Source organism: Pelobates fuscus, chromosome 3 (assembly GCF_036172605.1).
Source record: "Pelobates fuscus isolate aPelFus1 chromosome 3, aPelFus1.pri, whole genome shotgun sequence".
Taxonomy (NCBI): Eukaryota; Metazoa; Chordata; class Amphibia; order Anura; family Pelobatidae; genus Pelobates; species Pelobates fuscus.
The window spans coordinates 380,620,580-380,647,518 of record NC_086319.1 but is presented as its reverse complement, the minus strand read 5'-3'; the positions used below and the strand labels follow the sequence as shown (position 1 = coordinate 380,647,518).

General features: G+C 45.0%; 1 protein-coding gene across 2 annotated transcripts; it reads right to left on the bottom strand.

The window, feature by feature from the left end:
• TMEM205 (transmembrane protein 205) lies at positions 1-10,505 on the bottom strand. 2 transcript variants are annotated; one of them, XM_063449568.1, is made up of 4 exons: positions 10,432-10,505; positions 1,811-1,911; positions 642-805; positions 1-345 (listed from the first exon to the last, which is right to left on the bottom strand). In XM_063449568.1, exons 2-4 carry the CDS (start codon positions 1,908-1,910, stop codon positions 43-45), a joined length of 567 nt encoding a protein of 188 aa, XP_063305638.1. In that variant the 5' UTR covers position 1,911; positions 10,432-10,505; the 3' UTR covers positions 1-42. The 2 variants fall into 2 exon arrangements, with proteins under 2 accessions (XP_063305638.1, XP_063305637.1); XM_063449567.1 differs by lacking the exon at positions 10,432-10,505 and adding an exon at positions 4,660-4,681.
• Positions 10,506-26,939: the final 16,434 nt, after the last annotated feature.

The window sequence follows — 26,939 nt, the reverse complement described above, 5'->3', positions numbered from 1 at the left end:
ATAAAAGGAATGGAAAGGTTGGCTTCCCCTGTTCCACATTGTCTAAATTGTGGGCAGCAGAAGGGCTGTGTACACCAGGTTTGCGCCATTACACAGCAAGCAGAGGAGATTGCAGAGCGAAGATATTCCATGATAGCGCAGAAAGCTTTTCCGCAAAGCTTGGTATTTGGGATCCTTTTCCCGGAGGAGCTTATAACCTTCGATGTTGGCAGACAGACCCACACCTCCTCCTAATCCATGCTCTTTCTCAATAGCCTGCATCTTAAACATGGTCTTCGTGGTGGATGGGGAGAACCAACGTGCGTTCAGTGCAGACAAAATGAGCGAGGCGAAAAATAGAGATATCTGTGAGATAAAGAAGAAGCAAAAAGGGACATTTAGAAAAAATAATACATTGTGTGAATTGGAGAGTGTGAAAAGCTTGGAAACAGATTGAAAGGTTGGACTGGGAATAGTGAAAGTGGATATAGAAAGGGACAAATAAGTTAGAACGTTAGAACCAGAAAAGCAGCTATATAGAATAAAACAACGAAGGTTTAGAAAAAAACAAAACAAATGAAAGTGCAGGAAATGGGAGGAATTTTTAAGGACTGAGAGAGTGATGACAGACTGGAAAGGTGTCCAGGTAAGTGTCCCCTCACCTGTACAGTCTCGCCAGGTGAAAGCAGGTCTCGGGGGTGGTATGTGGCGTACATGGCCAGGCTGAGAAATGAGAATGCCAAAACGATGTGGTTGTAAAAAGGGAACAGTTTACTTTGTACTAAGCCGAAAGTATGCCTGGGAACGCCTCTTATCAGAACAAACCCTGCAAGGAGAAAGAGACAAAATATATTCTTTATAGAACATTCAAAAATATATTACACAGATTAAAAAAATATATATATTACTTATATATATATAAAAAAACCTTTGATGGGATTTAATTGTGGAATCTAAAATATACTAAAGTTAAAAAATAGTGTATAGGGGACAAGCACTATACAAATAGACGTATAACTATTCTGCAGAGCTTGCACTCTAATACACAGATCAAGGTACAATATACAAGGAGAGGTGGGGAATGCATGCCTATATACAGAGAGGGCTATTCAGAAAAGTCAGTAACTCCCAAGTTAATTTCACATTTTAGGAAACAAAAGCTGAAATGGAAAAATTCACCAAGTTACATTTATAGCATTTATATTTGATATTGACACTTTAGAGAGAGTTCAGAGAAGGGCTAGTAAACTGGTTCATGGATTACAGGATAAAACTTACCAGGAAAGGTTAAAGGACCACTATAGTCTGGGTGCCAGGTCCCTCAGGTTTTAACCCTGCAGCTGTAAACATAGCAGTTTCAGAGAACTGCTATGTTTACATTAGGGTTAATCCAGCCTCTAGTGGCTGTCTCATTGACAGCCGCTAGAGGCGCTTGCGCAATTCTCACTGTGATTTTCACAGTGAGAAGACGCCAGCGTCCATAGGAAAGCATTGATAATGCTTTCCTATGAGACTGGCTGAATGTGCGTGCGCGCGCGCGGCTCTTGCCGCGCATGCGCATTCAGCCGATGACGGAAGAAGAGGGAGGAGAGTCCCAGCGCCGAGGGAGCCAGGAGCTGGAAAAAAGGTAAGGGATTAACCCCTTCCTCCCCCTTCAGTAGTGACTATATAAAAAGGGAAATCCTGGGCTTGCATTTTACAATATACATAGGGATAGATATAGGATAGATATAGCATAAGAGAGTGCAGAAATTGTTTGGTAAATGAATCCTATACTGACATTCTTACAATTAATGTGATAAATGCACTGACTAAGACCATCTAATGTCACCTGCTACAAATGTCACCCAGCACTGCATTCCCCAGGACGCAGATAGTATGAGAAGGTAGAACACCTTCACCAGGCTGCCCGGATCTCCCTCTGACACCATCCTAAAAGGGGGAAAAAAACTAATTATTATCCATGTGTAATAAAATATAACAGTCATCAAACAACACATCTAACATTTGCATTGACAATAACATTAGTAGTAATGTTATTTAGGGAAATTATCTGCTTTAAAAAATAAAAATAAAGGATATTCTCATTCTATAAGATATTCCTGACCCTATAGTGTTAACACCACCATCTAGCCCCCCTGGGCCCCTCATGCCTCTATAAATATAGTAAAATCTTACTGTATTCAAGCCTGAAGCTGTAGATCTGCATGCTGTAAAACAAGCAGTCTGCTGACATAATCAGAAGTGGTGGCCTGATCCAATCATAATGCTTCCCCATATGATTGGCTGAGACTGATAAAGAGGCAGATCAGGGGCAGAGCCAGCATGATTCAAACACAGCCTTTGCTAATCAGCATCTCCTCATAGCGATGAACTGAATCAATGAATCTCTATGAGGAAAGTTCAGTGTCTGCATGCAGAGGGAGGAGACACTGAATGTTTGGATGCATTTTAGGCAGCCACGACCCAGGAAGGATCTCTAACAGCTATCTGAGGAGTGGCCAGTGAAGTTATCACTAGGCTGTAATGTAAAGACTGCATTTTCTCTGAAAAGACAGTGTTTACAGCAAAATGCCTGAAGGTAATGATTCTACTCACCAGAACAAATTTAATAATCTGTAGTTTTTCTGGTGACTATAGTGTCCCTTTAATATTCTTGCTATCTCAAGCTGTGCTGAGTCACCCTCCTATTTTGAAACCCAACCAGTAGATAATCAGAGGTAAACAATGTCCGCCCAGATTTAGAAAGCAGTCTGATGTGTGTGCAGGAAAGCTGTGAGAGCTGCTCTGTATAACACACGGAAACTATGAATAAGCTCTCAAAGAATTGTTAAGGTGGCCAGATGTGGTACACTGCTCCTCCAAATGAAACTATATTAAACCCCCATCCCAGTAACAACTACAACACAGGGTGTATGAAGAAATGTAATGCTTCTCCTGGCCAACCATTTAAATCACTATTTCGTTTGAACAATCCTTTGTTGGCAATTTGTTCACAATACTGCAACATAATTACAGAGTCATTTTAAAAGTCACCACTAATCCTAGGGGATACTTGAAGTTAAAGGGACATTATAGTCAGCAAAACAACTTTAGCTTAATGAAGCAGTTTTGGTGTATAGATCATTCCCCTGCAGTCTCACTGCTCAATTCTCTGCCATTTAGGAGTTAAATCACTTTGTTTATATATTCTTAGCCGCACCTCCTCTGGCTGTGACTCACACAAACGTTATGGAAGAAAACATTTTTTTTACATCTCAATGTGTTTACTTTAGAATTTTTTTTATCTCCTGTTAATTTAATTTTCAACACTCACATGAGACAGTTGCAGGCTCTAGCAAGCATTAAAGGGCTTCTATATTGTTAGTAAATTAACACTATAGTGCCCTCTTTTGTCCCCTCCCTCGTGGCATCCCACCCCTGATGTCCCTCTGCACTGGGGGGAACCTAATGTGTATGCTCGGCATTAGGCCCTAACTGACACTGATGCAGAGCTTACGGACATCCTGCGTCATTTACATATTGGACAAATCAATGGATATATCTTTTTTTAGGAGATTAAGACTGCTTTTTTTTTTTTTTTTTATAAACCGGGAAATACTACAAAGGGCTTGAATTTCCAATCTTGGAATTATAAAAAAATAAATAAAAGACCCTGATGTTTGCTCAGCCCTACATCATACCTTGGAAGTCAACGTATTTCTAATAGACTCCTGGTTTCTGGATTGGAAAGGCTATTGTGTACCAATCACATTATAATCTAAACCAGCCCCGATCTGAACATCTCACGAGAATTTAAAGATACAATCATTCCATATCCAGATTTGGTAAAAACTAAATTTTTCCGCACAAGCTACCCTTACTTTCCTTAACGGTCGATTGACTGTTTTGACGTCACAGGTGCAAATGATGCTATCATGAACTGTGTGAATCTGTCTTAAAGGACCACTCTAGGCACCCAGACCACTTCAGCTTAATGAAGTGGTCTGGGTGCCAGGTCCAGCTAGGGTTAACCCATTTTTTTTTTTTATAAACATAGCAGTTTCAGCGAAACTGCTATGTTTATAAATGGGTTAATCCAGCCCTCAAATCCTCTAGTGGCTGTCTCATTGACAGCCGCTAGAGGCGCTTGCGTGATTCTCACTGTGAAAATCACAGTGAGAGCACGCAAGCGTCCATAGGAAAGCATTGATAATGCTTTCCTATGCGACCGGCTGAATGCGCGCGCAGCTCTTGCCGCGCGTGCGCATTCAGCCGAATGGGAGGCGAGTCAGAGGAGAAGAGCACCCCGCCCGGCGCTGGAGAAAGGTACGTTTTAACCCCTTTCCTCTCCCCAGAGCCCGGTGGGAGGGGGTCCCTGAGGGTGGGGGCACCCTCAGGGCACTATAGTGCCAGGAAAACGAGTATGTTTTCCTGGCACTATAGTGTTCCTTTAAGCATGAGTTACAGCATATATATTAAAGTCTGGTATATAACAGTATATAAGACATGAGGTATGTCAATGAGCAAAAAAATATAAAATAAAGCAGAATTCTGCCGATTGCAACATTATTTAACGTTATTATATCAATTCATAGGGATTAATTGTGTATAAGCAGAAGCTGATTAATGGAGCCAAGCCATAAAAGGAGGGTGAATGATCAATGTTGGATATACTCCTGATTACAAAGTGGCTCCTACTGTGAATGTAGAATTGACTCTTAACACGTTTAGTTTTCAGGATTGCAATATGGAGGGTTCCATTTTGTCATCTCCTTTCTCACACTGTAAAAGTAATATCTAAAAGCCGACTTATCGGAGCATTGTTTTCAAGAGCAGCATTGTAGGCTGGCAGGAGAGATTATGTGGCAGGGTAAGATAAGAATTGTAAAAGCTCTTACAAAGCAACATTCTTTCAAAGAAAAAACAACAAAGAAACTGCCATTTGTATGAAACCGCAACAGTGCAAATATAGGCTTTAAGGGAAGAAATTAATTTGAAAGATTTTCTATAAAAAAAATGTATAAAAAAATGGTATGTACTCTCACTTCAAGCACCATCACCACTTCAGTGATTTGACGTGGGCATGGTGCTTGGGTCTGTATTTGCATCATTTTTCGATCAAATGCTGCACATTCAGAGATTAACCCCTTGGCTGCTGGCAGCAAGACTGACTTCTGACACCAGTACACAAAGCATGCTGGCACCAGACAGCCAATGGCTGCACGCTCCCTTCCCCTCCATGCTGCCCGTGTCCTTCTCTAAGTCTGTCGCCCGACACTCTCTGTGGAGAGGGATGAATAACGTCAGCTAGAGGAACATTAGGCGGCAGGGAGAACGAGGCCTTGGTGCTGGGATGGAGGTACGTTTTGAGCTATTCTTTATTCTAAGTTTTTTTTTATGGGAAGGGGTCCATATAGGAAGAATTACTCTGACCAATAACTGCTTTTTGATTAGAGTAACCCTTTAAGTTAGTCCACCCATAGAACAGCGCTACAGAATCTGCTAAAATAATAAAATCTGCTGATAAAATAATAATAAGTGACAAAAAAAAAACAAAAAAAAAAAAACATTTTATCCATAATAAAAATTCTAAATTGGAAAAAATGAAGCAAATTTCAGATTTAATGCCAAAATAGCTGAATTTAAGACCGTTATGCTTCCAGCTTGGCTACTCTGGCCTTTAATTTGAAATGTTCCTTGAATCTAAATCAGCTATGCAGGACTGTGTGTCCACCAGGGGGCCCTGTTTCACCACAAATCTAATAAACCCATACTAATAAGAGATTATAAAATAAACATTACAAAAATATTTGGCCAATTGGCAAAGTAGATACCTGTCTATAAGTACCGTATATACTCGAGTATAAGTAGAGTTTTTCAGCACATTTTTTGTGCTGAAAAAACCCAACTCGAGTATTATGGCAACTTACATAATACAGACAAGGGGCTGTTGGGGGCTGGCAGGAAGCGTTTACTTACCTTTGCTGCAGCTCCTGTCAGCTCCCTCCTCCTCCGCGCCGGTCTAGTCAGCTCCCCTGTCAGCTCCCAGTGTAAGTATCGCGAGAGCCGCAGGGTCAGAGCGTTGCCACAGATTACCGTGGCAACGCTCCGCGCGGCCGCAAGACTTACAGTGGGAGTTGACAGGGGAGCTGACTAGACCGGCGCGGAGGAGGAGGGAGCTAACAGGAGCTGCAGGAAAGGTAAGTAAAATCTTCCTGCCAGCCCCCCTCCTACACAGCCCATCCACTGTACCACCAGGGAGTGAGAGCCCCCCTCTCTGGCCAGCTAACAAGCAGGGAGGGGGGATGAATAAAAAAAAAAAAAAAAATGTAAATAATAAAATAAAATATTAATAATCTTAAAAAATTAATAAAAAAATTACTAATAAAACAAAAAAATAATATTAAAATAATAATAATTAAAAAATAATAATAAAAATGCCCACCCCCCACCTCTGTATCACACACACACACACTGCATTCATACACACACTGCACTCATACACACACACTGCACTCATACACACACACTGCACTCATACACACACACTGCACTCATACACACACAGCATTCATTGTATACACACACTGTAAATAAATATTCAATTAATATAATTTTTTTGGGATATCATTTGTTTTAGAAATTTACCAGTAGCTGCTGCATTTCCCACCCTAGTCTTATACTCAAATCAATACGTTTTCCCAGTTTTTTGGGGTAAAATTAGGGGTCTCGACTTATATTCGGGTCGACCTATACTCGAGTATATACGGTACTTTAGTTAAGGAGTGGCTGTCCTGATTTGACCAACATATATTTCCTTTTCTTTATTGCTGCAGATGGTCACTGCTGCCTGGAGTAAAAATACTAAGGACTCCTAAAAGGATAACTTTTTCTCCAGTGGTCATTATACCCAACACACCTGCCCACTATCGGAGCCCCCAAAGTTGTATTCAGTCACCCTCCATGATGTTTTCAGGAGAGTGGGGTCAGGGAGATTCACGTTTACAATGGTTTTACGCTGATGGAGGGGAGAGGACTCTGGCTGTAGAAAGGAAAGCGGAGACCTCATAATACTGAATAAATGTAAGAGAGAGCAGGAGGGACTGATGAAATCATGAGTAAAAGGACACTCCAGACCCCTAAAGCACTTCAGATTGCTGAAGTGCTTTATGTGTGAAAAGTGTGTCCAATTGTTTTCATTTTACAAAAAGTGCGGATTTCTGCTGCATAAACCTAAACAAATTGATTTATCTCCTAAATGGCAGAAAATTGAGCAGTGAGACTGCAGGGATACGAACTATACACCAAAACCGCTTCATTAAGCTAAAGTTGTTTTGGTGACTATAGTGTCCCTTTAAAGCAGGGGTGGGGAATCTTCGGCTCTCTAGATGTTTTGGACTACATCTCCCTTGATGCTTTGCCAGCATTATGGGAGATGTAGTCCAAAACATCTGGAGGGCCGAAGGTTCCCCACCCCTGCTTTAAAGAGTAAACAGAAGTCTAGATAAACATACACACAAAGCCGTTCAATAGAATGTCATAAATGAGAAAATTAAATAATATTAAATCACAATAAAGGAATTCACAGCTATTTACATCTCCATTGGCAGAAACAAGACAATTTCTAGTTTAGTAAATAACTGACAGACTATTATTATTATTATTATTATTATTATTATTATTGCCATTTATATAGCGCCAACAGATTCCGTAGCGCTTTACAATATTATGAGAGGGGGGATGTAACAATAAATAGGACAATTACAAGAAAACTTACAGGAACAATAGGTTGAAGAGGACCCTGCTCAAACGAGCTTACAGACTATAGGAGGTGGGGTATTAGAAACATTAGGACAGGAAATCTCAAGTTGGAGTGAAGCAGAGCTGGAGGAGAGAGCAAAGCACTGTCCCATAGGAGAGAGCAAGAGACAGGTATGTAAGGTAGAGATTACTCTGGGATGCCATAAGCTTTCCTGAAGAGATGGGTTTTAAGGCCCTTCTTAAATGATTGAAGACTAGGGGAGAGTCTAATGGCAGTAGGCAAGCTATTCCATAGGAGAGGAGACGCCCGCGAGAGGTCCTGCAAGCGTGAGTTGGCCGTACGGGTGCGAGCAGCGGTCAGGAGGTGGTCGCGGGCAGAGCGGAGGGTACGAGGAGGGGCATACCTCTGGATCAGTGAAGAGATATAAGAGGGGCTGGAATTGTTCAGTGCTTTAAATGTATGGGTTAGCACTTTGAATTGACTCCGATAGGATACAGGGAGCCAATGTAAGGACTGGCAGAGGGGCGAGGTGTGAGAGGACCGACTAGAGAGGAAAATCAGTCTAGCTGCAGCATTCATTACAGACTGTAGCGGGGCAATACGGCTTTAGGGGAGACCAATCAGGAGAGGGTTACAGTAATCCATGTGGGAAATTACTAGAGCATGGACAAGCTCCTTGGTAGCATCTTGCGTAAGGGGCGGATGCGGGCTATGTTTTTGAGTTGGAACCTACTAGATCGTTTATATGCGATCGTATACATTAGCATTGAAATGGAGAGTAGGGTTACTCACTAAACTGGGAAAGGCCGATTTTAGATTGATTTATTTTGTAGTGTAACTATTTTGGTCTCAGAGTGCGTATGGCAAACAGTAAGTAAGTATTAATTGGTTATACATGTATGTAGTCTGCTGGATCCTGCAAGATGAGAGGAACCCCAAAATGTACACATGCTTATCCATTTTGACATTCAGGGTCTGTTTTCAATGCTCTACTAAAAAGGGCAACAATTTAAAGGGACACTATAGCATTAGGAACACAAATCTGAATTCCCATTGCTATAATATCCCTGTACATAACTAGTTGCAGACCCTCCCATGTGCACTGGAATATAAAAATAACATAATTTACTCACCTTTTCTCCAGCACAGTCTCTCAGGGTGCTGCCACCTTTGCCCTCAGGGTGGCGATCTAACCCAATGCTCCTCATAGATCATGCTGCCAATGATTCTCTTATCATAGAGAACCCTTGAATGTAATAATTCTCTATGACAAACCGTGACTTCCCTGTGCATGCCTGGTATGAAAGCAGAAAAGTCTCGGCTCTCCTATCCAAAAGGCTTAGAGGCATGGCTTGAAGCTAAGACAACGTGGGATCTACTGTAAGCACTATGACAACTTCAATTAGATGAAGTTGTTATGGTGAACACAGTGTTTAATTACTATTATTATTATCATCATCGTCATTTATTTATCGCTAGCCTGTTCCACAGAGCTTTACAATATTATAAAGGGGAACATTTTTATCATTTTACAATAGGTTACAGGAACAATAGGTTGATGAGGATTCTGCCCAAAAGAGCTTACAATGTAGAGGAGGTGGTGTATAAAAACACAACAGGAACAGCATCAAAGGGGATAGCAGCTAGGCAACAAGGTGGTAAAGTAGCAGAACTGGAAGGTGAGAGTGGAGTGTGGCCCTTTAAGAGAGAGAAAGACACATGTTTGTGAAATAGAAGTTACTCAAGGAGGCCATAACATTTACTGAAGAGATGGGTTTTGAGGGTCTTCTTAAATGTCTGAAGACTAGGGGAGAGTCTGATGGGGGTAGGCAGGCTGTCCCAAAGGAAAGTAGTCGCCCACGAGAATTCTTGCAAGCCCGAGTTAGCAATAAGGGTTCTGGAGAAAGTCACCGGCAGAGTTGAGAGTTTGAAAAGGGGCGTACTTACAAATTAGGGAAGAAAATTAACAGGGGCTAGAGTTGTTTATAGCATTATAGGTAAGGGTTAGTATTTTGAATTGCTGCTAAAACTCCACTCAAATTCTTAAACATTCTCCTGCCATCAATACTGTCGATCATGCTGGCAGACAAATTCTGTCTAAATTATATATATATATATATATATATATATATATATATATATATATATATATATATGTGTGTGTTAATAGAGCCACGTCACTATTTATTGTGTCTTGTTCTGCATATAAATGGTTAAAATTGCATTTGTGAATTTCTCCTGTTTTGTGCCAAAGGTTGAAAACAGAACGACATGGAATGAGGCGAGTTTGCACGCACAAGGCTAGCATAAATAACTGCAATATTTTAATAAGGACACACAAAGGTTATGTAATAATTTACAAAAGACAATTATACATAAATATTCAGCAAATATAGGTGTGCACTAATAAATACATATATAATAATATCACAACACAGCCAATAGCCAATCTAACTATATAATCTATAAAATATGATATTACATTTGCAGACACCAAGGTGTCTGTTACTAAATATTTTAAATGAAATTAAGAAGAATAAAACAGCCTGATTAGAAATAAGACATAGAACAGGATATAGAGGGTTTTGCCATGTAAAGTACATTGTCCCCAGACCTATTTTTCCCTTCTCCACAAATTTAGTGCTTCTTGGACAGACTTTTTGTACTTTTATACCAGCTGGGTGGATTAATAACACATCCCCCTGTACCTGACTCCTCTGAGCTTCCAGGCTGAGAGCAGAGCTGCAACTGTCAGCTACTTCCGGGTTCCCGCACAAGCCATTCCTCAGCCATGACTTAATCCGTCCAATCAGCGTCCAGCTTCTCACTTATCAAAAGAGCAAATAACTTGATAGTTCCCTAGCAACCGTTGCCATGGTTTCTAAGCTGCACCCCTTTTACAGCTGATCGTTGAGGCCAAAAATCTATGGAATGCAATTACAAATGTTTGGTAAATAGGTTTATGCTGTAATAAAGTTACTTTTTAATCCAGAATGATAATGAAAAGTGCATTCCATTATATTTATTTTACTTACTTCACATGCATTTGCAAATAGTACATACAACCTATCCTCTGTTTATTTAACCAGTCCCTCTACCTCCCAACATTTCATATTGATAAACATATTGAGGGACACTCATTTTAGGGGTGGGGGGGGGAAGAACGAGGCTCTTTCCTGAAACTTTTAGCGGATATATTAAAATACTAATGTATGAAACTAAAAGGTAACTTAGAACAAGAACAATGTATCTTATTTACACAGACTGATTTATAAACATATTTATTGTAGTTTAAAGACACATTACTGAGAGTATTATTGCTGTGGAGCTCTGTTATACACTCAGACACATTACTGGGAGTATTATTGCTGTGGAGCTCTGTTATACACTCAGACACATTACTGGGGGTATTATTGCTGTGGAGCTCTGTTATACACTCAGACACATTACTGAGAGTATTATTGCTGTGGAGCTCTGTTATACACTCAGACACATTACTGGGAGTATTATTGCTGTGGAGCTCTGTTATACACTCAGACACATTACTGGGAGTATTATTGCTGTGGAGCTCTGTTATACACTCAGACACATTACTGGGAGTATTATTACTGTGGAGCTCTGTTATACACTCAGACACATTACTGGGAGTATTATTGCTGTGGAGCTCTGTTATACACTCAGACACATTACTGGGAGTATTATTGCTGTGGAGCTCTGTTATACACTCAGACACATTACTGGGAGTATTATTACTGTGGATCTCTGTTATACACTCAGACACATTACTGGGAGTATTATTGCTGTGGAGCTCTGTTATACACTCAGACACATTACTGGGAGTATTATTGCTGTGGAGCTCTGTTATACACTCAGACACATTACTGGGAGTATTATTGCTGTGGAGCTCTGTTACACACTCAGACAAATTACTGGGAGTATTATTGCTGTGGAGCTCTGTTATACACTCAGACACATTAGTGGGAGTATTATTGCTGTGGAGCTCCGTTATACACTCAGTCACATTACTGGTAGTATTATTGCTGTGGAGCTCTGTTATACACTCAGACACATTACTGGGAGTATTATTGCTGTGGGGCTCTGTTATACACTCAGACACATTACTGGGAGAATTATTGCTGTGGAGCTCTGCTATACACTCAGACACATTACTGGGAGTATTATTGCTGTGGAGCTATGTTATACACTCAGACACATTACTGGGAGTATTATTGCTGTGGAGCTCTGTTATACACTCAGGCACATTACTGGGAGTATTATTACTGTGGATCTCTGTTATACACTCAGACACATTACTGGGAGTATTATTGCTTTGGAGCTCTGTTATACACTAAAGCACACTAACAATATGTAGCTCCTAGAAAAGAGGGACTTTAGGATAGAAAAGAGGGACAGGGAAATTTGGGCCCACAATAAGGACTGTCCCTCCTAAATAGGGACACTTGGGGGTTATGCAAGTCATTGTCCACAGGTTTAAAGGTGTGCAAGTTAGCCTGTTAGATTGTCTGTTTCATATTATTTTATTTTACTAGAGCCTTGTTTAGGATGACCATATCACCTAATCATAACTGTTAAAGCCGCTATGTCACCTTCTGGATTCTTTTCGTAGTTTCCAAAGACTATCGACGATGCCATTGCCCATCGGATGCAGTGAAGGAGAGTTGTATTTTTCTTGATACTGTCCAGCTTCTGATGCTTCATCTGCCTGGAGCCCATGTCAGTGCTGAACTATTGCGCGTGTGTGAGAGTGCAACACTGATAGAAGTCTGTGGAGGATCCTGTGAAACCGCTGGAGCCCCCATAAAAAATGATCTTGAGGTGAGCGATATAATGTCCTATACCTACAGTTGTAGCTAGTGATGGCTATGGAAAGTGACGAAACGTGATGGTGGTAGCTCGGCCTTTTGTCAGGGTTGGATTTTACCTTAATACAAAGTAGTCCATACGTTGTCTTGTGATATAATTTGACTGAATTGAAATTTGAATGAAATTTCAACGCAGCCTTTATGAGAATTTCATAAAGATTTTTACTTAGTTGGGCTGCCAGAGCTTCCTTATTAAAAATTATTCTCTTAGTTAATGTTTGTGACAAACCTCCCTGTCCCTAGATTTTATAGCTCTTTTGATCCTGTTCGCCTGTTAGTTCGGTGAAATACATCACCTGGACCTATTTCCGCTTTGCCCCGTTCGAATACCGACCATTCTACCGAAGACCGACAACCCAGGTGCGGAGTGTGCCACTTGTTGACCCCATGAACCTTTGTTAACACCTCTGAAAACCGCAAGCACCTCAACATTCTAAACGGTCGGCTGGGTGGTCGTCGTTCATATGTGCGAACATGTGGCGGCGGCCATCTTGGAACACCAACACAGCCAGCGGTGTTTGGTCGTCGAGTGTATGGAACTAAAATCGGCTACTCGATGGCACGAATACCGTTAGGACTTCCATACCCAAATATATTCGGCACTATTTACACGAACAAAGCGGCATTAGGTAGAAATATCTCTCGAACCATAGATACTCTGGGAACATATTCACTAACTGTTATTTGTATATAAAAAATGTGTATTTAATATTCCTGAAAGAGACCGACCACACAACCTGATTTCATGGAACTATTTTGGGCAGTCGCCTCGTGTGCGGTCGGTCTAAACTATACCCCGGTGGCGTTTCGGCTGCGTTTGTGGGATCTGAGTGATTTTGACACATGTTGGGCGCTCTGACCCAGGCTATCCGGGGACATAATATTTGTAGGGATATCTTATGGTTAACACTGTATTTTGATGTATTTTTATTATGCTTCTCCTTGACCTGAGAGGTAATGTAATTATGTGTGTGCTTATGTTGCTGTCCCCTCTCATGTCCAGAGGGGAATGCCCCTGGAACGTGTCACCAGAAACCCCTTGCATGGGGACTTGCATAAAAGGCCAGCGGTGGCTCCCATTAAAGCAGTTCTAGTTTTACCCTCAACACAGAGCCTCGTTTCGTGTCTGTAGGGAACAGCAATAACAGTTATTTTACTATGTTTTAGGATTCTCGCTTCCAGGATTATTGCAGCGCTACTCACACTGGGGGAACATAAAATTTCTGACGGTGAAACCTCTCTACCCATCGGGGTGTCGGCCACAGTATACAGAGAAGAGTGTGTAAAAAAATCACACTGTGAATGTGTATAAGATCATTTCACACGGGTAAAGGTGCTGGAACGTTTAATAAAGTTTCTGTGTAAAATGAAGTGTGCTTAAGACGGGCTCCTTAGAGCTGCAGCTTGAAGATGGGCTTCCTACGCATTTCAATTATTCAGGACAGTATAAGGACAGCCTTATGGTAAAAGGTTTATGTGGATTAGATCACATGTGCAACCCAGAAATAATAGGAACCAGCACTTGGATTACTTTATATTAAAATCAGGTGATTTGAGACTATGCTTTGCATGATACAGTTTCAAGCTTCTTGTTTATACTTAGCCTTAGTGTGATGAGATTTGTTTTTTTAAACTGATGTGCACTATTATTGGTTTACACAATTATTAGCTGGTGGCTTGCTAGTTGCTACTGATGACCATATGTCCTGCATAGGTACCAGTGTGAGGCTTCGTCCTGCGATTGATATATAGACCTTAGTGCTTTGTACATTTGTTCATAGTTTTTCTTTTTTATATGTTTAGTCATTTGTGATATATACTAGATTCACCCTTTATAAGTACATTCCTGTTATTTTAAAGTATTACTAAAGTCACCCAGACCACTTCGTCTCAATGAAGTGATATGGGTGTTGTGGTCCCATACAGACAAAGTTTATGATGAGCTTGTGTACGAGCCAAATTCCTTGAATCCATTTTTGACAGCACATTTGTATCTAAAGACGTTTGCATGAGAAGTAGGAGTGGGAGGTATTTTGGCTGTGCTAGGGGTGTGATTGTATAGCAGGAGAGGGGGGTATTTTGGCTGTGCTAGGGGTGTGATTGTATAGCAGGAGAGGGGGGTATTTTGGCTGTGCTAGGGGTGTGATTGTATAGTAGGAGAGGGGGGTATTTTGGCTGTGCTAGGGGTGTGATTGTATAGTAGGAGAGGGGGGTATTTTGGCTGTGCTAGGGGTGTGATTGTATAGTAGGAGAGGGGGTATTTTGGCTGTGCTAGGGGTGTGATTGTATACCAGGAGAGGGGGGTATTTTGGCTGTGCTAGGGGTGTGATTGTATAGTAGGAGAGGGGGGTATTTTGGCTGTGCTAGGGGTGTGATTGTATAGTAGGAGAGGGGGGTATTTTGGCTGTGCTAGGGGTGTGATTGTATAGTAGGAGTGGGGGATATTTTGGCTGTGTTAGGGGTGTGATTGTATAGTAGGAGTGGGAGGTATTTTGGCTGTGCTAGGGGTGTGATTGTATAGTAGGAGAGGGGGGTATTTTGGCTGTGCTAGGAGTGTGATTGTATAGCAGGAGAGGGGGGTATTTTGGCTGTGGTAGGGGTGTGATTGTATAGTAGGAGAGGGGGGTATTTTGGCTGTGCTAGGGGTGTGATTGTATAGTAGGAGAGGGAGGTATTTTGGCTGTGGTAGGGGTGTGATTGTATAGTAGGAGAGGGGGGTATTTTGGCTGTGGTAGGGGTGTGATTGTATAGTAGGAGAGGGGGGTATTTTGGCTGTGCTAGGGGTGTAATTGTATAGCAGGAGAGGGGGGTATTTTGGCTGTGCTAGGGGTGTGATTGTATAGCAGGAGAGGGGGGTATTTTGGCTGTGCTAGGGGTGTGATTGTATAGTAGGAGAGGGGGGTATTTTGGCTGTGCTAGGGGTGTGATTGTATAGCAGGAGAGGGGGTATTTTGGCTGTGCTAGGGGTGTGATTGTATAGTAGGAGAGGGGGGTATTTTGGCTGTGCTAGGGGTGTGATTGTATAGTAGGAGAGGGGGGTATTTTGGCTGTGCTAGGGGTGTGATTGTATAGTAGGAGAGGGGGGTATTTTGGCTGTGCTAGGGGTGTGATTGTATAGTAGGAGAGGGGGGTATTTTGGCTGTGCTAGGGTTGTGATTGTATAGTAGGAGAGGGGGGTATTTTGGCTGTGCTAGGGGTGTGATTGTATAGTAGGAGAGGGGGGTATTTTGGCTGTGCTAGGGGTGTGATTGTATAGCAGGAGAGGGGGGTATTTTGGCTGTGCTAGGGGTGTGATTGTATAGTAGGAGTGGGAGGTATTTTGGCTGTGCTAGGGGTGTGATTGTATAGCAGGAGAGGGGGGTATTTTGGCTGTGCTAGGGGTGTGATTGTATAGTAGAAGAGGGGGGTATTTTGGCTGTGCTAAGGGTGTGATTGTATAGCAGGAGAGGGGGTATTTTGGCTGTGCTAGGGGTGTGATTGTATAGCAGGAGAGGGGGTATTTTGGCTGTGCTAGGGGTGTGATTGTATAGTAGGAGAGGGGGGTATTTTGGCTGTGCTAGGGGTGTGATTGTATAGCAGGAGAGGGGGTATTTTGGCTGTGCTAGGGGTGTGATTGTATAGTAGGAGAGGTGGGTATTTTGGCTGTGCTAGGGGTGTGATTGTATAGCAGGAGAGGGGGTATTTTGGCTGTGCTAGGGGTGTGATTGTATAGTAGGAGTGGGAGGTATTTTGGCTGTGCTAGGGGTGTGATTGTATAGCAGGAGAGGGGGGTATTTTGGCTGTGCTAGGGGTGTGATTGTATAGTAGGAGAGGGGGGTATTTTGGCTGTGCTAAGGGTGTGATTGTATAGCAGGAGAGGGGGTATTTTGGCTGTGCTAGGGGTGTGATTGTATAGTAGGAGAGGGGGGCATTTTGGCTGTGCTAGGGGTGTGATTGTATAGCAGGAGAGGGGGTATTTTGGCTGTGCTAGGGGTGTGATTGTATAGTAGGAGAGGGGGGTATTTTGGCTGTGCTAGGGGTGTGATTGTATAGCAGGAGAGGGGGGTATTTTGGCTGTGCTAGGGGTGTGATTGTATAGTAGGAGAGGGGGGTATTTTGGCTGTGCTAAGGGTGTGATTGTATAGCAGGAGAGGGGGTATTTTGGCTGTGCTAGGGGTGTGATTGTATAGTAGGAGAGGGGGGTATTTTGGCTGTGCTAGGGGTGTGATTGTATAGCAGGAGAGGGGGTATTTTGGCTGTGCTAGGGGTGTGGTTGTATAGTAGGAGAGGGGGGTATTTTGGCTGTGCTAGGGGTGTGATTGTATAGTAGGAGAGGGGGTATTTTGGCTGTGCTAGGGGTGTGATTGTATAGTAGGAGTGGGGGTATTTTGGCTGTGCTAGGGGTGTGATTGTATAGTAGGAGAGGGGGGAATTTTGGCTGTGCTAGGGGTGTGATTGTATAGCAGGAGAGGGGGTATTTTGGCTGTGCTAGGGGTGTGATTGTATAGTAGGAGAGGGGGGTATTTTGGCTGTGCTAGGGGTGTGATTGTATAGCAGGAGAGGGGGTATTTTGGCTGTGCTAGGGGTGTGATTGTATAGCAGGAGAGGGGGGTATTTTGGCTGTGCTAGGGGTGTGATTGTATAGTAGGAGAGGGGGTATTTTGGCTGTGCTAGGGGTGTGGTTGTATAGTAGGAGAGGGGGGTATTTTGGCTGTGCTAGGGGTGTGATTGTATAGTAGGAGAGGGGGTATTTTGGCTGTGCTAGGAGTGTGATTGTATAGCAGGAGAGGGGGGTATTTTGGCTGTGCTAGGGGTGTGATTGTATAGTAGGAGAGGGGGTATTTTGGCTGTGCTAAGGGTGTGATTGTATAGCAGGAGAGGGGGTATTTTGGCTGTGCTAGGGGTGTGATTGTATAGTAGGAGAGGGGGGTATTTTGGCTGTGCTAGGGGTGTGATTGTATAGCAGGAGAGGGGGGTATTTTGGCTGTGCTAGGGGTGTGATTGTATAGCAGGAGAGGGGGGTATTTTGGCTGTGCTAGGGGTGTGATTGTATAGCAGGAGAGGGGGTATTTTGGCTGTGCTAGGGGTGTGATTGTATAGCAGGAGAGGGGGGTATTTTGGCTGTGCTAGGGGTGTGATTGTATAGTAGGAGTGGGAGGTATTTTGGCTGTGCTAGGGGTGTGATTGTATAGCAGGAGAGGGGGTATTTTGGCTGTGCTAGGGGTGTGATTGTATAGTAGGAGAGGGGGGTATTTTGGCTGTGTTAGGGGTGTGATTGTATAGTAGGAGAGGGGGGTATTTTGGCTGTGCTAGGGGTGTGATTGTATAGCAGGAGAGGGGGGTATTTTGGCTGTGCTAGGGGTGTGATTGTATAGCAGGAGAGGGGGGTATTTTGGCTGTGCTAGGGGTGTGATTGTATACCAGGAGAGGGGGGTATTTTGGCTGTGCTAGGGGTGTGATTGTATAGCAGGAGAGGGGGTATTTTGGCTGTGCTAGGGGTGTGATTGTATAGTAGGAGTGGGAGGTATTTTGGCTGTGCTAGGAGTGTGATTGTATAGCAGGAGAGGGGGGTATTTTGGCTGTGCTAGGGGTGTGATTGTATAGTAGGAGTGGGAGGTATTTTGGCTGTGTTAGGGGTGTGATTGTATAGTAGGAGAGGGGGTATTTTGGCTGTGCTAGGGGTGTGATTGTATAGTAGGAGTGGGGGGTATTTTGGCTGTGCTAGGGGTGTGATTGTATAGTAGGAGTGGGAGGTATTTTGGCTGTGCTAGGGGTGTGATTGTATAGCAGGAGAGGGGGTATTTTGGCTGTGCTAGGGGTGTGATTGTATAGTAGGAGTGGGAGGTATTTTGGCTGTGCTAGGAGTGTGATTGTATAGCAGGAGAGGGGGGTATTTTGGCTGTGCTAGGGGTGTGATTGTATAGTAGGAGTGGGAGGTATTTTGGCTGTGCTAGGGGTGTGATTGTATAGCAGGAGAGGGGGTATTTTGGCTGTGCTAGGGGTGTGATTGTATAGTAGGAGTGGGAGGTATTTTGGCTGTGCTAGGGGTGTGATTGTATAGCAGGAGAGGGGGGTATTTTGGCTGTGCTAGGGGTGTGATTGTATAGTAGGAGTGGGAGGTATTTTGGCTGTGTTAGGGGTGTGATTGTATAGTAGGAGAGGGGGGTATTTTGGCTGTGCTAGGAGTGTGATTGTATAGCAGGAGAGGGGGGTATTTTGGCTGTGCTAGGGGTGTGATTGTATAGCAGGAGAGGGGGGTATTTTGGCTGTGCTAGGGGTGTGATTGTATAGTAGGAGAGGGGGTATTTTGGCTGTGCTAGGGGTGTGATTGTATAGCAGGAGAGGGGGTATTTTGGCTGTGCTAGGGGTGTGATTGTATAGTAGGAGAGGGGGTATTTTGGCTGTGCTAGGGGTGTGATTGTATAGCAGGAGAGGGGGGTATTTTGGCTGTGCTAGGGGTGTGATTGTATAGCAGGAGAGGGGGGTATTTTGGCTGTGCTAGGGGTGTGATTGTATAGCAGGAGAGGGGGTATTTTGGCTGTGCTAAGGGTGTGATTGTATAGCAGGAGAGGGGGTATTTTGGCTGTGCTAGGGGTGTGATTGTATAGTAGGAGAGGGGGGTGTTTTGGCTGTGCTAGGGGTGTGATTGTATAGCAGGAGAGGGGGGTATTTTGGCTGTGCTAGGGGTGTGATTGTATAGCAGGAGAGGGGGTATTTTGGCTGTGCTAGGGGTGTGATTGTATAGTAGGAGTGGGAGGTATTTTGGCTGTGCTAGGGGTGTGATTGTATAGCAGGAGAGGGGGTATTTTGGCTGTGCTAGGGGTGTGATTGTATAGCAGGAAAGGGGGGTATTTTGGCTGTGCTAGGGGTGTGATTGTATAGCAGGAGAGGGGGGTATTTTGGCTGTGTTAGGGGTGTGATTGTATAGCAGGAGAGGGGGGTATTTTGGCTGTGCTAGGGGTGTGATTGTATAGTAGGAGAGGGGGGTATTTTGGCTGTGCTAGGGGTGTGATTGTATAGCAGGAGAGGGGGGTATTTTGGCTGTGCTAGGGGTGTGATTGTATAGCAGGAGAGGGGGGTATTTTGGCTGTGTTAGGGGTGTGATTGTATAGCAGGAGAGGGGGTATTTTGGCTATGTTAGGGGTGTGATTGTATAGCAGGAGAGGGGGGTATTTTGGCTGTGCTAGGGGTGTGATTGTATAGTAGGAGAGGGGGGTATTTTGGTTGTGCTAGGGGTGTGATTGTATAGTAGGAGAGGGGGGTATTTTGGCTGTGCTAGGGGTGTGATTGTATAGTAGGAGAGGGGGGTATTTTGGCTCTGCTAGGGGTGTGATTGTATAGCAGGAGAGGGGGGTATTTTGGCTGTGCTAGGGGTGTGATTGTATAGCAGGAGAGGGGGTATTTTGGCTGTGCTAGGGGTGTGATTGTATAGTAGGAGAGGGGGGTATTTTGGCTGTGCTAGGGGTGTGATTGTATAGCAGGAGAGGGGGGTATTTTGGCTGTGCTAGGGGTGTGATTGTATAGTAGGAGAGGGGGGTATTTTGGTTGTGCTAGGGGTGTGATTGTATAGTAGGAGAGGGGGGTATTTTGGCTGTGCTAGGGGTGTGATTGTATAGTAGGAGAGGGGGTATTTTGGCTGTGCTAGGGGTGTGATTGTATAGTAGGAGAGGGGGGTATTTTGGCTGTGCTAGGGGTGTGATTGTATAGCAGGAGAGAGGGGGGTATTTTGGCTGTGCTAGGGGTGTGATTGTATAGTAGGAGAGGGGGGTATTTTGGCTGTGCTAGGGGTGTGATTGTATAGCAGGAGAGGGGGGTATTTTGGCTGTGCTAGGGGTGTGATTGTATAGTAGGAGAGGGGGGTATTTTGGTTGTGCTAGGGGTGTGATTGTATAGTAGGAGAGGGGGGTATTTTGGCTGTGCTAGGGGTGTGATTATATAGTAGGAGAGGGGGTATTTTGGCTGTGCCAGGGGTGTGATTGTATAGTAGGAGAGGGGGTATTTTGGCTGTGCTAGGGGTGTGATTGTATAGTAGGAGTGGGAGGTATTTTGGCTGTGCTAGGGGTGTGATTGTATAGCAGGAGAGGGGGGTATTTTGGCTGTGCTAGGGGTGTGATTGTATAGCAGGAGAGGGGGTATTTTGGCTGTGTTAGGGGTGTGATTGTATAGCAGGAGAGGGGGTATTTTGGCTGTGCTAGGGGTGTGATTGTATAGCAGGAGAGGGGGGTATTTTGGCTGTGCTAGGGGTGTGATTGTATAGCAGGAGAGGGGGGTATTTTGGCTGTGCTAGGGGTGTGATTGTATAGCAGGAGAGGGGGGGTATTTTGGCTGTGCTAGGGGTGTGATTGTATAGCAGGAGAGGGGGGGTATTTTGGCTGTGCTAGGGGTGTGATTGTATAGTAGGAGAGGGGGGTATTTTGGCTGTGCTAGGGGTGTGATTGTATAGCAGGAGAGGGGGTATTTTGGCTGTGCTAGGGGTGTGATTGTATAGTAGGAGTGGGAGGTATTTTGGCTGTGCTAGGGGTGTGATTGTATAGTAGGAGAGGGGGGTATTTTGGTTGTGCTAGGGGTGTGATTGTATAGTAGGAGAGGGGGGTATTTTGGCTGTGCTAGGGGTGTGATTGTATAGTAGGAGAGGGGGTATTTTGGCTGTGCTAGGGGTGTGATTGTATAGTAGGAGAGGGGGTATTTTGGCTGTGCTAGGGGTGTGATTGTATAGTAGGAGAGGGGGGTATTTTGGCTGTGCTAGGGGTGTGATTGTATAGCAGGAGAGGGGGTATTTTGGCTGTGTTAGTGGTGTGATTGTATAGCAGGAGAGGAGGGTATTTTGGCTGTGCTTGGGGTGTGATTGTATAGCAGGAGAGGGGGGTATTTTGGCTGTGCTAGGGGTGTGATTGTATAGTAGGAGAGGGGGTATTTTGGCTGTGCTAGGGGTGTGATTGTATAGCAGGAGTGGGAGGTATTTTGGCTGTGCTAGGGGTGTGATTGTATAGCAGGAGAGGGGGGTATTTTGGCTGTGCTAGGGGTGTGATTGTATAGTAGGAGAGGGGGGTATTTTGGCTGTGCTAGGGGTGTGATTGTATAGCAGGAGAGGGGGGTATTTTGGCTGTGTTAGGGGTGTGATTGTATAGTAGGAGTGGGAGGTATTTTGGCTGTGCTAGGGGTGTGATTGTATAGCAGGAGAGGGGGTATTTTGGCTGTGCTAGGGGTGTGATTGTATAGCAGGAGAGGGGGTATTTTGGCTGTGCTAGGGGTGTGATTGTATAGTAGGAGAGGGGGGTATTTTGGCTGTGCTAGGGGTGTGATTGTATAGCAGGAGAGGGGGGTATTTTGGCTGTGCTAGGGGTGTGATTGTATAGTAGGAGAGGGGGGTATTTTGGCTGTGCTAGGGGTGTGATTGTATAGTAGGAGAGGGGGTATTTTGGCTGTGCTAGGGGTGTGATTGTATAGTAGGAGTGGGAGGTATTTTGGCTGTGCTAGGAGTGTGATTGTATAGTAGGAGAGGGGGGTATTTTGGCTGTGCTAGGGGTGTGATTGTATAGCAGGAGAGGGGGGTATTTTGGCTGTGCTAGGGGTGTGATTGTATAGTAGGAGAGGGGGGTATTTTGGCTGTTCTAGGGTTGTGATTGAATAGTAGGAGAGAGGGGGGTATTTTGGCTGTGCTAGGGGTGTGATTGCATAGCAGGAGAGGGGGGTATTTTGGCTGTGCTAGGGGTGCGATTGTATAGTAGGAGAGGGGGGTATTTTGGCTGTGCTAGGGGTGTGATTGTATAGCAGGAGAGGGGGGTATTTTGGCTGTGCTAGGGGTGTGATTGTATAGTAGGAGAGGGGGGTATTTTGGCTGTGCTAGGGGTGTGATTGTATAGCAGGAGAGGGGGGTATTTTGGCTGTGCTAGGGGTGTGATTGTATAGTAGGAGAGGGGGGTATTTTGGCTGTTCTAGGGTTGTGATTGAATAGTAGGAGAGAGGGGGGTATTTTGGCTGTGCTAGGGGTGTGATTGCATAGCAGGAGAGGGGGGTATTTTGGCTGTGCTAGGGGTGTGATTGTATAGTAGGAGATAGGGGGGTATTTTGGCTGTGCTAGGGGTGTGATTGTATAGTAGGAGAGGGGGGTATTTTGGCTGTGCTAGGGGTGTGATTGTATAGCAGGAGAGGGGGGGTATTTTGGCTGTGCTAGGGGTGTGATTGTATAGTAGGAGTGGGAGGTATTTTGGCTGTGCTAGGGGTGTGATTGTATAGTAGGAGAGGGGGTATTTTGGCTGTGCTAGGGGTGTGATTGTATAGCAGGAGAGGGAGGTATTTTGGCTGTGCTAGGGGTGTGATTGTATAGTAGGAGAGGGGGTATTTTGGCTGTGCTAGGGGTGTGATTGTATAGTAGGAGAGGGGGTATTTTGGCTGTGCTAGGGGTGTGATTGTATAGCAGGAGAGGGAGGTATTTTGGCTGTGCTAGGGGTGTGATTGTATAGTAGGAGAGGGGGTATTTTGGCTGTGCTAGGGGTGTGATTGTATAGTAGGATAGGGGGGTATTTTGGTTGTGGTAGGGGTGTGATTGTATAGTAGGAGAGGGGGGTATTTTGGCTGTGCTAGGGGTGTGATTGTATAGCAGGAGAGGGGGGTATTTTGGCTGTGCTAGGGGTGTGATTGTATAGTAGGAGAGGGGGGTATTTTGGCTGTTCTAGGGTTGTGATTGAATAGTAGGAGAGAGGGGGGTATTTTGGCTGTGCTAGGGGTGTGATTGCATAGCAGGAGAGGGGGGTATTTTGGCTGTGCTAGGGGTGTGATTGTATAGTAGGAGATAGGGGGGTATTTTGGCTGTGCTAGGGGTGTGATTGTATAGTAGGAGAGGGGGGTATTTTGGCTGTGCTAGGGGTGTGATTGTATAGCAGGAGAGGGGGGGTATTTTGGCTGTGCTAGGGGTGTGATTGTATAGTAGGAGTGGGAGGTATTTTGGCTGTGCTAGGGGTGTGATTGTATAGTAGGAGAGGGGGTATTTTGGCTGTGCTAGGGGTGTGATTGTATAGCAGGAGAGGGAGGTATTTTGGCTGTGCTAGGGGTGTGATTGTATAGTAGGAGAGGGGGTATTTTGGCTGTGCTAGGGGTGTGATTGTATAGTAGGAGAGGGGGTATTTTGGCTGTGCTAGGGGTGTGATTGTATAGCAGGAGAGGGAGGTATTTTGGCTGTGCTAGGGGTGTGATTGTATAGTAGGAGAGGGGGTATTTTGGCTGTGCTAGGGGTGTGATTGTATAGTAGGATAGGGGGGTATTTTGGTTGTGGTAGGGGTGTGATTGTATAGTAGGAGAGGGGGGTATTTTGGCTGTGCTAGGGGTGTGATTGTATAGTAGGAGAGGGGGGTATTTTGGCTGTGCTAGGGGTGTGATTGTATAGCAGGAGAGGGGGGTATTTTGGCTGTGCTAGGGGTGTGATTGTATAGCAGGAGAGGGGGTATTTCGGCTGTGCTAGGGGTGTGATTGTATAGCAGGAGAGTGGGGTATTTTGGCTGTGCTAGGGGTGTGATTGTATACCAGGAGAGGGGGGTATTTTGGCTGTGCTAGGGGTGTGATTGTATAGTAGGAGAGGGGGGGTATTTTGGCTGTGCTAGGGGTGTGATTGTATAGTAGGAGTGGGAGGTATTTTGGCTGTGCTAGGGGTGTGATTGTATAGCAGGAGAGTGGGGTATTTTGGCTGTGCTAGGGGTGTGATTGTATACCAGGAGAGGGGGGTATTTTGGCTGTGCTAGGGGTGTGATTGTATAGTAGGAGAGGGGGGGTATTTTGGCTGTGCTAGGGGTGTGATTGTATAGTAGGAGTGGGAGGTATTTTGGCTGTGCTAGGGGTGTGATTGTATAGCAGGAGAGGGGGTATTTTGGCTATGCTAGGGGTGTGATTGTATAGCAGGAGAGGGGGTATTTTGGCTGTGTTAGTGGTGTGATTGTATAGCAGGAGAGGAGGGTATTTTGGCTGTGCTTGGGGTGTGATTGTATAGCAGGAGAGGGGGTATTTTGGCTGTGCTAGGGGTGTGATTGTATAGTAGGAGAGGGGGGTATTTTGGCTGTGCTAGGGGTGTGATTGTATAGCAGGAGAGGGGGGTATTTTGGCTGTGCTAGGGGTGTGATTGTATAGTAGGAGAGGGGGGTATTTTGGCTGTTCTAGGGTTGTGATTGTATAGCAGGAGAGGGGGTATTTTGGCTGTGCTAGGGGTGTGATTGAATAGTAGGAGAGAGGGGGGTATTTTGGCTGTGCTAGGGGTGTGATTGCATAGCAGGAGAGGGGGGTATTTTGGCTGTGCTAGGGGTGTGATTGTATAGCAGGAGAGGGGGGTATTTTGGCTGTGCTAGGGGTGTGATTGTATAGTAGGAGAGGGGGGTATTTTGGCTGTTCTAGGGTTGTGATTGTATAGCAGGAGAGGGGGTATTTTGGCTGTGCTAGGGGTGTGATTGAATAGTAGGAGAGAGGGGGGTATTTTGGCTGTGCTAGGGGTGTGATTGCATAGCAGGAGAGGGGGGTATTTTGGCTGTGCTAGGGGTGTGATTGTATAGTAGGAGATAGGGGGGTATTTTGGCTGTGCTAGGGGTGTGATTGTATAGTAGGAGAGGGGGGTATTTTGGCTGTGCTAGGGGTGTGATTGTATAGCAGGAGAGGGGGGGTATTTTGGCTGTGCTAGGGGTGTGATTGTATAGTAGGAGTGGGAGGTATTTTGGCTGTGCTAGGGGTGTGATTGTATAGTAGGAGAGGGGGTATTTTGGCTGTGCTAGGGGTGTGATTGTATAGCAGGAGAGGGAGGTATTTTGGCTGTGCTAGGGGTGTGATTGTATAGTAGGAGAGGGGGTATTTTGGCTGTGCTAGGGGTGTGATTGTATAGTAGGAGAGGGGGTATTTTGGCTGTGCTAGGGGTGTGATTGTATAGCAGGAGAGGGAGGTATTTTGGCTGTGCTAGGGGTGTGATTGTATAGTAGGAGAGGGGGTATTTTGGCTGTGCTAGGGGTGTGATTGTATAGTAGGATAGGGGGGTATTTTGGTTGTGGTAGGGGTGTGATTGTATAGTAGGAGAGGGGGGTATTTTGGCTGTGCTAGGGGTGTGATTGTATAGTAGGAGAGGGGGTATTTTGGCTGTGCTAGGGGTGTGATTGTATAGTAGGAGAGGGGGGTATTTTGGCTGTGCTAGGGGTGTGATTGTATAGTAGGAGAGGGGGGTATTTTGGCTGTGCTAGGGGTGTGATTGTATAGCAGGAGAGGGGGGTATTTTGGCTGTGCTAGGGGTGTGATTGTATAGCAGGAGAGGGGGTATTTTGGCTGTGCTAGGGGTGTGATTGTATAGCAGGAGAGTGGGGTATTTTGGCTGTGCTAGGGGTGTGATTGTATACCAGGAGAGGGGGGTATTTTGGCTGTGCTAGGGGTGTGATTGTATAGTAGGAGAGGGGGGGTATTTTGGCTGTGCTAGGGGTGTGATTGTATAGTAGGAGTGGGAGGTATTTTGGCTGTGCTAGGGGTGTGATTGTATAGCAGGAGAGGGGGTATTTTGGCTATGCTAGGGGTGTGATTGTATAGCAGGAGAGGGGGTATTTTGGCTGTGCTAGGGGTGTGATTGCATAGCAGGAGAGGGGGGTATTTTGGCTGTGCTAGGGGTGTGATTGTATAGCAGGAGAGGGGGTATTTTGGCTGTGCTAGGGGTGTGATTGTATAGTAGGAGTGGGAGGTATTTTGGCTGTGCTAGGGGTGTGATTGTATAGCAGGAGAGGGGGTATTTTGGCTGTGCTAGGGGTGTGATTGTATAGTAGGAGAGGGAGGTATTTTGGCTGTGCTAGGGGCGTGATTGTATAGCAGGAGAGTGGGGTATTTTGGCTGTGCTAGGGGTGTGATTGTATAGCAGGAGAGGGGGGTATTTTGGCTGTGCTAGGGGTGTGATTGTATAGTAAGAGTGGGAGGTATTTTGGCTGTGCTAGGGGTGTGATTGTATAGTAGGAGAGGGAGGTATTTTGGCTGTGCTAGGGGTGTGATTGTATAGCAGGAGAGTGGGGTATTTTGGCTGTGCTAGGGGTGTGATTGTATAGCAGGAGAGGGGGTATTTTGGCTGTGTTAGGGGTGTGATTGTATAGCAGGAGAGGGGGGTATTTTGGCTGTGCTAGGGGTGTGATTGTATAGCAGGAGAGGGGGGTATTTTGGCTGTGCTAGGGGTGTGATTGTATAGCAGGAGAGGGGGTATTTTGGCTGTGCTAGGGGTGTGATTGTATAGCAGGAGATGGGGGTATTTTGGCTGTGCTAGGGGTGTGATTGTATAGCAGGAGAGGGGGTATTTTGGCTGTGCTAGGGGTGTGATTGTATAGCAGGAGAGTGGGGTATTTTGGCTGTGCTAGGGGTGT

Bases quoted from the DNA above. Each gene is read 5' to 3' on its own strand.
- TMEM205 (XM_063449568.1), bottom strand. From the start codon at position 1,910: ATGGTGTCAGAGGGAGATCCGGGCAGCCTGGTGAAGGTGTTCTACCTT. The intron at 806-1,810 runs GTGACATTAGAT...TTCTCCTTGCAG, and splicing joins CTGGGTGACATTTGTAGCAG to GGTTTGTTCTGATAAGAGGC. The intron at 346-641 runs GTGAGGGGACAC...TTTATCTCACAG, and splicing joins CACCTGGCGAGACTGTACAG to ATATCTCTATTTTTCGCCTC.